The sequence below is a fragment of the Myotis brandtii genome, unplaced genomic scaffold (assembly GCF_000412655.1).
Source record: "Myotis brandtii unplaced genomic scaffold, ASM41265v1 scaffold693, whole genome shotgun sequence".
Taxonomy (NCBI): Eukaryota; Metazoa; Chordata; class Mammalia; order Chiroptera; family Vespertilionidae; genus Myotis; species Myotis brandtii.
The window spans coordinates 2,616,015-2,626,155 of NW_005370710.1; the positions used below are offsets into that span (position 1 = coordinate 2,616,015).

General features: G+C 60.3%; 1 protein-coding gene across 1 annotated transcript in view; it reads right to left on the reverse strand.

Annotated features, from left to right (window-relative positions):
* Nucleotides 1–301: 301 nt before the first annotated feature.
* Nucleotides 302–10,141, reverse strand: part of DOCK3 (dedicator of cytokinesis 3) — a 204,694-nt gene continuing 194,854 nt past the window's right edge. Inside the window, exons 51-55 of the mRNA XM_014529727.1 lie at nucleotides 8,762–8,880; nucleotides 8,059–8,146; nucleotides 4,237–4,359; nucleotides 3,677–3,759; nucleotides 302–2,952 (exon numbers count right to left, since the gene is read on the reverse strand). Of these exons, the coding sequence (XP_014385213.1) occupies nucleotides 2,443–2,952; nucleotides 3,677–3,759; nucleotides 4,237–4,359; nucleotides 8,059–8,146; nucleotides 8,762–8,880 (923 nt within the window). The 3' untranslated portion in view covers nucleotides 302–2,442. The remainder of the gene's footprint in view (nucleotides 2,953–3,676; nucleotides 3,760–4,236; nucleotides 4,360–8,058; nucleotides 8,147–8,761; nucleotides 8,881–10,141) is intronic.

Genomic DNA, 10,141 nt, shown 5'->3' on the forward strand with positions numbered 1-10,141 from the left:
GGACGTGGGACAGGCCGCTCTGCGCCGGGCAGAGGGGCTTCTAAGGGGCCAGGCCCGGAGCCCAGCGGCTCAGGCGAGGCCCTGGGCCGCTCCCGCCAGTGAACGCAGTGGGTCAGCGTCAGGTTTTCATCTTTAATTCAATCACAGCAATCGGGGAGCGGGAAGGGCGGTCGGGCAGGTATTTACATCTGGAAGTCACATTACTCGTAGCTTCAGAACATGCGACCACAATATATACAGTAAAGTACCTCTTGGGACACCAGTACACATTTTTTTCTTTTAACTTTGCTCTCTGGTACAGATAATTTTTAAGTCACCCCTCCCCCCTTTTAAACATAAATACACAAAAGAAATGGTGAGAAGTGTTCTAATTTAAATAAGCACAGAATGCCAGAGGTTAAAAACACATTTATAGGGCTGAACACCAATTGGACATCACACTCTATACATTTTTTGCTCAAATTCCTGTACAAATACACAGCATTCAAATAGGTATTTACAAATAAGCTCAAAAGAATGAAAATCAGTATTTCACAATCTTCAGAGGATTCTCACCTCTGACCTCCCACTTCCCCTCAGACTGGCTGGTTCTCCAAAAGGGATCTGGAATCTGAGTGGAGAGCAGACCCCCCTGGCTCACCTTGGGCCACCTGGTGGAGAAGGGAGATGGTGGTGGGGAGGCCTTGTCCAGGACCCGACACCCTCCTGCCCAAGAATCAGATGCAAAGCTGGGGCCCAACCCTCACACTGAACACCAGGCACCAGGCCCGGGGCTGCCCTCCTGCGGCCTACGTGCCAGCCGCTCTGCGGGAGCACCCTCCCAGCACCACCCCTAGGCCCTGAACGCTGCCCTGTCTTTCCTGAAAGGTTACTTGCTGGCATTCCTGTTAAACAGCTGGTGTTTGTTTACAAGAGAAAAACACCCTGACCATGGCCTGTCTGTTCGGAAAGAGGGGCAATGACGGAGGGTCGTGGGCCCAGGGCCCAGCCGGAGGTCAGACAGGCCAGCAGAAGAGTGACAGGGAGACACCTGCTCAGCGAGGAGAAGGCAGCCTGTGACCATCAGAGTTGTGAACTCGAGCAAAAGAAAGAAAGTCTGTGTAGACTGAAGTAACTTAGAAGCACCCTGGTAGAAGACCAATACTCCCCCTTCTGTCCCCCCCATAATAAAGCAAGAGGAAAACCGGTGCTCTGACCCGAGAGTCCCATGGATCCCACTGCGCTCTGTCCAGCAGACGGGAGGCTGGAGACGCTGCCTCCTGCCCGCCCTGAACCCTGAGTGGTGGTCCCCACCGCCCGGAGCAGGGCCCTGCACTTGGCACTTGGAAGAGGATAATTCAACTTACGTGGCTCCCTGACTCCAAAAGGAGACGCCCCTCCTCACCCTGCTCCCCCAGGAGCTCGCTGACCTGACCGAGAGTCCTCAGGGCTTGGCAGCCTGGCTGGGCAGCCAGCCCCCTGCTCAGAGGTAGTGCTGAAAATCCCTGACTCAGGAGCTGCCTGTCAGGCGGTCTGGCCACCTTGGAAAGCTCAGGATTTCCGGCCCCTCACCTCGGCCTCACTCCTATACCAGCTCCTTTCTCAACACGTGGCCCCCCGGGCCTTGGGGAGGAAGGTGGCCAGTCCCTTTGGTTCCACACCCCCACTCAGGCCCTGGAAGGCGGAGCTAACCTTTGCAGATCCATTCGCCAAGGGGGCTCCTGCAGGGCATGAGGTGTATTGAGAGTGGAAGGGAGCAAGTGGTCAGAAATAAAAGCGATGGTGGGGACTATCCGAGACAGCTGGAGGCAGGACTGGCCGGTGGAAGCCTGGCAGTGTGCCCTGGGCATGCAGTCAGGCCAGGTCACGTGCCTGGGCTGGCAGGTTGGCCCAACCAGCCCCTCAGTTGAGTATTCCTGGACAAGAGTGGGCAGGTGGGCAGGCATTTGTGCAAAACGGCTTGTAGCCACTTGTTCACCACCTGTGACATGTAGTCCACGTGGTCCGCGCAATCCCTGAATACAACCATGAGCTCTTCTGTCCACACAGCAAAAGAAGAGGTCCTAGTGCAATTTCCGTTCTTCTGTGCATCTCTACCCTGGAGGGGGCCTGGGCTCCTACCCAAGGCCCCGCGAAGCTGCGAAGCGATTCTGTCTGTGCAATACCTCCACAGAGCTCCCCGTGGCCTGGAACTGCAGGAGGAAGAAAGCATCTACTGCGCACAGATGAAAGGGAAACCCAGAGAAATGGAAACGTAGAAATGAAATAAAAAGAGAAGCCACAACCCTCATGCTGCTGTGGCCTCTGCACATGGCAACACACAAGTTCATGGCAGTAGAACGTCGACTCGGTGGTTCTCTCCTGAGTGCCAGGCCTCTCTGCTCCTCGGGGGGGACTGGCTTTTCAGACCTGGAATGGTCGGGCGAGCTGCTCTGAGGGCGGCGTCCCAGCCGCCTGCCGGCCTCACTGCTCCCCGCGTCCATGCTCCCAGGCCAGGCGGGCCTGCTCTTCTTTGATGCTCCCAGGAGGCAGGGAGGCCTTGCGGTGCAGGCCCCGAGGCCTATCGGCCTCTTCGCGCAGCAGCACACCTTCGTCATGCTCCAGGGCCGGCAGGCGGGGGTGGTAGGGTTTGGGAGGCAGCGCAGGCGGGTCCATGGGGTCCTGAGGGATGACACATCCCGGGGCTGAGTGGCTTCGGCATGGCTGGGCCTTGATGGAGTCCAGGACGGCCGACTCAGAGAGGCTGTAGTGAACAGGGAGGTAGGACGGCTCAAGGTCTTCATCGGCATGCCAGGCCTGGCTGGGCATGGAGTCCATGGTGTCGGTTCGAGGCGGGGCCTCTGAGGGGTGCCCAAAGTTACTCTCGCTCAAGGAGGACACGCCACTGCTGGCGCTGCCGGACAGTGTAGAGTTGCTGCCGTCCAGGCCCGACTGGGGGCTGGTGGGGGAGGCTGGGATAGGGTGGAGAGGAGACTGCAAAAGAAAGGGTGGACATGTTAGAATTCCTCTCTCCAGACAGGCCGACAGCCACCGTGTGGAGAAGACCAAGTCTGCTTATTAATGAACTTCAACAGGACCTCCAGCAGCAGCCCCTGCTCCCTCCGGACCCAGAGCCCCGGGAAGCCCCAGAATCACCTGCATTTCTGTGGCCAAAACACAGCTCTGCCCTGGCTGCTGGGCATTTGTGCCCCCCAAAGCCAGGTGCTGGGCTGCTGGCTGTGGCTCTCGGGCACTTGCGAAGGGCTAGGCCAGGCCAGCTGGGCAGGCAGAAAGAAACCTAGTTGGCCATGGACCAGATGAGTGCATTCTGCTGCTAAAATCTGTGATAGTCTTTTCCAATTTGCAGAAAAATTAGTGAGTTTTTAATAAAGCTTTGGTGCCTGGTGCGTCTTGCTTTGACTGGACTCTGGTTTAAAATGCTCTGCCGTCCACCACAGGCTGTCTGTTTACCTCTTGAACTGTTCGCTGACACCTGGTGGTTAGCAGAGTTGCCCACAGGCCCTCTAACCCTCTACCCCATCACAGTGGCTGCGGACACACTGGCCACCTGCATCCCGAGTGTGGCTCTGGCCCCTGCGGCTCTGCCAGGCTGGGCTCTCCAGGACGGGTAGGGAGAGCCGGGAGCTTGGGAGACCCAGGGGGTAGAGCAGATGAGCTGACACCTACAGCCGGGTGGGCTGTGCCTTCAGTACATTACCTTGCGCAGGGTCCGGGCAGGGAGGGCCGGGGGGGTGTCACCCAGGGGGTGGTGGAAGGTGTCAAAGTGTAGGGAGTAATGACCTGCAAAGGGAACAGAACCACAGCCTTAGCTGGGGCCTCTCTGGGCTGCACACCAGCACATCTTACTGGGCCAACTGGGCAGACGAGGGAAGAGTATCCTGGGAACCCCTCAGCACTGAAGGCCACAGAAAAATCTCTCATTGAAGTTCTCCAAAACACAGGCTGCTGGAGAAAAGACACGCGTGCTAGACGGGAGGTCAAGAAGGCCGGTGTGTCAGCGTGGAACAGCCGCAGGCAGCGCAGCCTCCGCCCACTGCTGGGTGATGACAGTCGCAGTCCTGGTCTTCTGCCGGCCCGGGCTGGAAGCCTCACCGACCCCAAGCCCAGCAGGGCCCTTCCTGGGGCGGGGCTGGTTCTTCCTCTGCTGAGTCAGCCCAGAGCATGGCCCGTCTTCTCAGCCTGGGAGGCTGCTGCCTTTGCCCCTGAGCAGAGCTGGCGACCAGGGACTATCTGGGGACCCGCTGGAGGTCTTCTTACCATGCAGCAGGCTTCGGGGAGGCACTGGGGGCGCGAGGATGCGCCCCATGTGGGCAGACAGGAAGGGCTGGGCCTCTCGGGCTCCGCTATCCAAGCTCCAGCTGCTGGGGGCTGCGGGCACCGCTGAAGGTGGAAACACATGGCATGAAGGGAAGTTACTTCTTGAGCCGCTCCGTGGGAGAAGCCCACCCTGCAGTGTGTGGCTTCTCCAGGTGGGCACTGTGTACCCAGCACAGGTGGGAGGGGCATGCCAGCCCCTGGGGCAAAAACACTGGCCAAGCAAGACACTGGCCCTTAGGTGGGAGTGGCCAGGAACAGGAACCGCAAAGATGGCAACAGAGCGACCTGGGGTGTGAGGAGCATCAGGACGAGGCAGCTGAGAGCAGGTGCCACGCAGCGAGCCCCTGGAGCCTACGGTTCGCTGGGAGGAGGAGAGAACAGAAGAGGCGAGAAGAGGCCGAGGAGGGGCTGACGGGGCCAGAGCTGCTCAGTCAGGAGTCCCGGGAAAGCAGGGACAGGATGGGCGGGGGCCTCACAGGGGGCTGTGGTAACATACAAGCTCTGCCCTTCCCATGGCTTCTGTGCCCCCGTGGGGTCTGGGATGAGCGAGGGGTTTTCTAGGCAAGGACCAGCGTTCGCTGTCCCCAGGGAGGGAGAGTATAAAGCCCGTGTCACGCCCAGGCGTGCCCATGGTGCTTTGGGGCATGCAGAGCAGCCCGGTTCTGCACCCACATGCCACAGATGCAGGTGGAGTGGGCCTGGGACAGAGGGAAACATAAGAAAGTGGACAGTGTCCACCTAAGAAAGGGGTCAGGGCCAGACTCCTGGCCCCTCGGCCACAGCTGGGCGAGTGACTTCCCGGAGAGGACGGCAGAGGAGGAATGGCTGGACCTGGGGGCCCGAGGGCCACTGCAGGAGACATGGGAATCCTGTTGGCCAACTCCTCCTGAGAACAAATATGAGAATAAACCTGCCCTCTCGCTGACGGAGCTGGGCGAGCGGCAGGATGGGCGCGCACAGCCCAGGGCCTCCTCACTGGCCGTGTGGAAAGTGAGCCGAGGGCCAGGGTGTGGGCTCTTCCTGCTCCAGGTGCTGATGGGGAAGCCAGGGCCCAAGGGGCCTGAAAGGCTCTGGAAGGGAAGGAGCTGGAGTCCAGCCTTCAAGGAGGCCTGGCCAGGAGGAGGGGCTGTGCCCCGTGTGGTCCAGGGAGAAGTGGGGATGCCCATCCTCTTCTCCTCATTGGTCAGGACCTGGCGTGGGCTTGCGGCAAAACACAGGGCGGAACTCCGCTACCTAAACAGCCTCAGTTCCAGGGAAGATGCTCTGCCCCGGGATGGTTGGTGGCTGGTGCCTGGCGGGAGGGCAGGCGCTCAGCTGTGGGCGGGGAGGAAAGAATGTGGAATCGGCTGCGCATCAGGTGGATTCCACCAGGAGGCCTCAGAGAGCCCGAGCTGCTCACAGGCCCTGCTCACAGGCTCTCCAGCTTCCTGGTCCTCAGCACCGAAGCGCTCTCTACCCCAGAAGAAAAGTTTGTCTCCACAAAAAGCTGCTGCATCTCAGGGAATAAGTGGCTTGGAGGTGGGTCTGGGCAACTTCTCCAAAGGGGTTCTGAAGCCCAAGATCTCACAGGCACATCGAGGCCCTGGGAGGATCATGGTGTTGCAGTTCACCCACAGGGCCCACTTGCAGTCAGGAAGGCCATGGGGAGAAAGCAGCGCGGCTGCAGTGGTTTAGGGGGCCCTGGGCCCCTCCTCGTGAAGCAGAGACCATCAAGCTGGCCCCGCAGCCTGTGCTGGTGAGAGTGAGGCCAGGGCACCTCTGCCAGGCAGCACACGGGCACTGGGGCTAGAGGAGAATCTAAGGTGGAGTGCCTCTTGGAAGAGGGGAGTCCCCTGGTGTCCCCGCTGCTTCTTTCTCTGTGTGTAACTGGGGTCCAGCACGGGCCTGTAGTCCCCAGTGCACAGCGCACAGCCCCGAGGGCAAGCTTGCCTGGTCCGGGAGTCACTGCCTGGCAAAGACAACTGCCAGCGAGACGCGGAGCCCTCACGGGACTCAGGGTCCTGGTGACGCGAGAGTGGGACAAGCTTATGCAGCTCCTGCCCTGGAGACCCAGGTGAGATTCAGGAAGTTGTTACTTTGGTCTGTGTGTTCCCTCGAGGCACTTGCTGGCCTTGTGGCGCGGACAAGCTTGCTCTGGGCTCAGCCTCGTTTCTGAGACCCCGCGTCCTTCCCACACCTGCGCAGTGTGGCCAGCTTCTTGCACGGCCTGCTCCAGGGCCTGGAGTTCTCCGGGATCCAGTTGGTGTCAGGTCCTTGTCTGGCCGCCAGCACACGCTTGATCTCCGAGCCTGTAGTGCTCTCGGCTAGCTCTGCGATGGCTCCACATCTCAAATGAAGAAAAGCCACTGAGGATTCTGGTGGAGGCCACACAGGCTCTGACGTGGGGCACAGGGTCCAGGTAACTGCATGTTTGGGGATGTGCACGCTTGAGGCCAGAAGGCATCGGCAGGCAGTTTTTATGGCTGTTGTGGTGGAGCACCCAGCGGTCAACCGAGCTTGTGGGCCAGTGTTTGTTGTACTTGGAGGACACAGGCATGTCCCCTCTAGAGAGCTAGGGAGCAACAATGACAGTACGCACAGCAGACATCACTCGGTGAGGAGGGGAGGGGGACCTACAGGGAGGCGGGCTGCTGGGGCCCAGGTTGTGTGTGGGGAGCAGGCTTAGCGGAGTCCCCAGAGTCTTAGCAGGCTTAGCAGCAACCCCTGTGAGAACTAACTCAGGTCTCCATGGCTGGGGCTCTGGGCCAGCGTCATGTGGGCCCCAGCCTGATCCTTCCATCAGCTGGAGCAGAACACAGGGCAGCACTCCTCTCGCTAAGCAGCTCTGCTCTAGGGACTTCTGGCCGCATGCACATCTGGTGCGCTGGCACGTGTGAGACGGACTTAGCACTGTGGCCAGAGTGGCTGCTGGGACTGGACTCCCTCCTGGTACCTGGGCCTCCCTTGCCAGGACTTTGTCTGGGAAGTCCACTCTGCCTTGGCCTGTCCTCCCTATTCCCCTTGGGCTTGCTTGGCCGCAGGCCTGTTCAGAGCAACAAGGGGGGTCCCCCTGAGGGCCCACGCTGAGAGGGACCACAGGGGCCACAGGGCCTGCTGAGTTCTGGGCTGATCTGGAGGTGCCAGGGGAGTGGTGGCCGTGCTTGCACATGGCAGTTCCCATAGAGGTGGGCCCAGGGCAGGTGGCTGCGAGGGCCTCTCTGAGCTGGGCACTGGGGAGGGAGAGATACAAACTAACAGGATCTGAATTTTATTTATTTTTTATTTTTATTTTTTAGAATGTTTCTGATTCTCAAATTTTATTTTATTTTATTATTTTATTTTTTTGTTAATCCTCACCTGAGGATATTTTTCCATTGATTTTTTTTTTAAAGGGAGAGCGAAAGAGAGAAGGAAAGACAGAGAGAAATATTGATGTGAGAGAAACACATCGATTGGTTGCCTCCGGCCAGGGCCAGGGCCATGGCCCGAGGAACCTGCAACCAAGATACGTGCCTTTGACCGGGATTGAACCCGGGACCCTTTGGTCTGCAGGCTGATGCTCTACCCACTGAGGCAAACCAGCTGGGGCAGGATCTGAATTTTAGCATCAAGCAGCCTTGGTTGAACAGTGAGCACAGGAATTGGTTAGGACTCTGGACAGACAGACAGACCTGGATGCTGGCCTGTGGCTCAGCCTCAGCCAGCTGGTGCTCAGGGTCAAGAGTCAGGTGCTCAGGATGGGGGCCCCTGGGGGGAGGGGGCACTGGGAAAGGGAGACAATACCTTTCTCAGCCACAGACAGATTGGGGTCGCTGCAGGGTTTGCAGGCTCCGATCACTTGATGGAACAGGGCTGGCTGGAAATTTGGCAGCTGAGGGAGAGAAAAAACCATCAAAACGGTGAAAACGACCAGTTATACCCTGGGGGGCAGTGCTGTGGGCCACAGGTGCCAGGACAGGGAAATCAAAGTGGAGGCACAGCTCACGCCTGAGGTGCCGGGAACCTGGGCACCGGGCGGGCTGTCTGGTTGCGGCCTGAGCACTGCCCCCGCAGCAACGAGGCACCACCCTCTTGTCTCTGGCCGGGCACCAGCTGCCCTGGGCATGGCCAAGGACACAGGCACCGGAGGCTATCTAACTCTGTCCGCCTGTCCTGCAGGGAGACGCACTGGCAGAAAGGATTCAGGGACCCTGGCACCCTGGGTGCCAGCCAGACTTTAGGGATGAGGAGTCCAGGAGGCTGGCCAGGACAGACAGCCACACCAGCAATGGCAGCGCCAGCCCTGCCGCCCGCCTGCCCATGCTGCACTCTGTCTGGGTGGCTGGTCCTCAGAGTCCCTGCAGTCTCCACCCGGGAGCCCAGCGGCCTCCTGGGGTCTTACAGAGAAGGGGGGTGCGGAGGACAGCGCAGGAAGCTAGCAAGGGTGCCGAGCCAAGCCCAGGCCGGCACACTGGCGGCGGAGGGCGGTCCGCAGCTGGGCTACTACCTGTCCATTCTCCAGGACGGCTGCCGGGTACATGGCGCTGCTCGGGCGGTCCCGGTGCGTGGGCAGCAGCAGCATCATTTCCCGGGCATGGCGGTACTTATCTGGCAGAGAGGGAGAGCCTGTAACCAAGTGAGAACAATCACGCACAGATGACGAGTCACAGACGGAGCGCCTGCAGGCGAGCGCCTGGTGCCAGGGAACTGGAGGTGAGCCTTGCGGTGGGTGAGGAGGAGCTCAGCAAGCACAAGGAATAGAGCAGCTGGGGGTGCACGGAGGCGGGGGCACTGGGCGATGCAGCCCCCGACAGGCCCCCTCCCGGGGTCCAGGCAGGCTGTGAGGACAGGGAGTCTCTCTGGTGGAGAGGGGTGTGGCCTGGACGCTGGTGTTCAGGGGCCCAGCTTGTAATGGAGCCGTCACACGGAGACAGACACACCGGACAACACAGCGGCACATTCGTACCGGACGCACTGTCTGTACGCACTCACCTTCTCCAGACACCACGGCCCTGCTCGCAGGCAGCCTCCTCCCACCTCTCCCCGATCCCAGGCCCAGCGCCTGGCCTCTGCCTGCCTGGCCATCCTGCTGCGGCCGGAAGCCAGGTGGCTCTCGGGTTTCTCACTCAGACCTGCACCTCCGTGGACTCGGGGCCAGGGGGGGGGAATCTGGAAGTTGTGGGGCTTTCCCCAGGCTCTTGGGTTAACTGGGCCCATGCTCCTCTCCTGCCACGCCGAGGTGGTGTGACCCAGGCCCCATCGATGCCCGGCACAGCTGGAGGCCCCGGCCCTGTGAGGCCCTGTCCTCGAGGGGACCGTCCACAGCAGCAGTGAGAGGAAGCGCGGGCTTCCCCCGGGAACGGGGAACTTGGAAGTTCCTCCAAAGGTGCACGCTCATGGCGCCTGGAGGCCCCTGTGGTGCCATGACGAAGGGGTGCTCCGCGCTACCACTGACGCCCCCAGCTCTGCCTCTGCTCGGGGCAGCCCCTCCTCTGGTAAGAGAGTGACGGCTACTTCTGAGAACATTTAAACTGTTTCTAAGCGGACACAGGGCTTCACGACGATAGAGGTGCGGTCTGGTGAACCCCGCATGGCCGTTACTCGAGGAGGGTCTGTCACAGCCCACGCTTCCTCGGCCCGGTCAGTCTCTGACCACCAGGGAGCTGCCGACCTGCCGGAGCTGAGGCTGTGCCGTGCCAGCCAATCGGCTCGAAGGTTTCCGAAGCCACAGGAACCACAGCCGAGTGTGGCTGGGCCCCGTGAGGAAGGCCACTGGTGTGGTGGCCACTCCTGGAAGTGGGGCGTGACTCCAACATGCAGGGTTCTCCAGAGCACTTTCTCCACGAACGCCGTCTCCTCACCCATGACACTGGACATACCTGCCCGC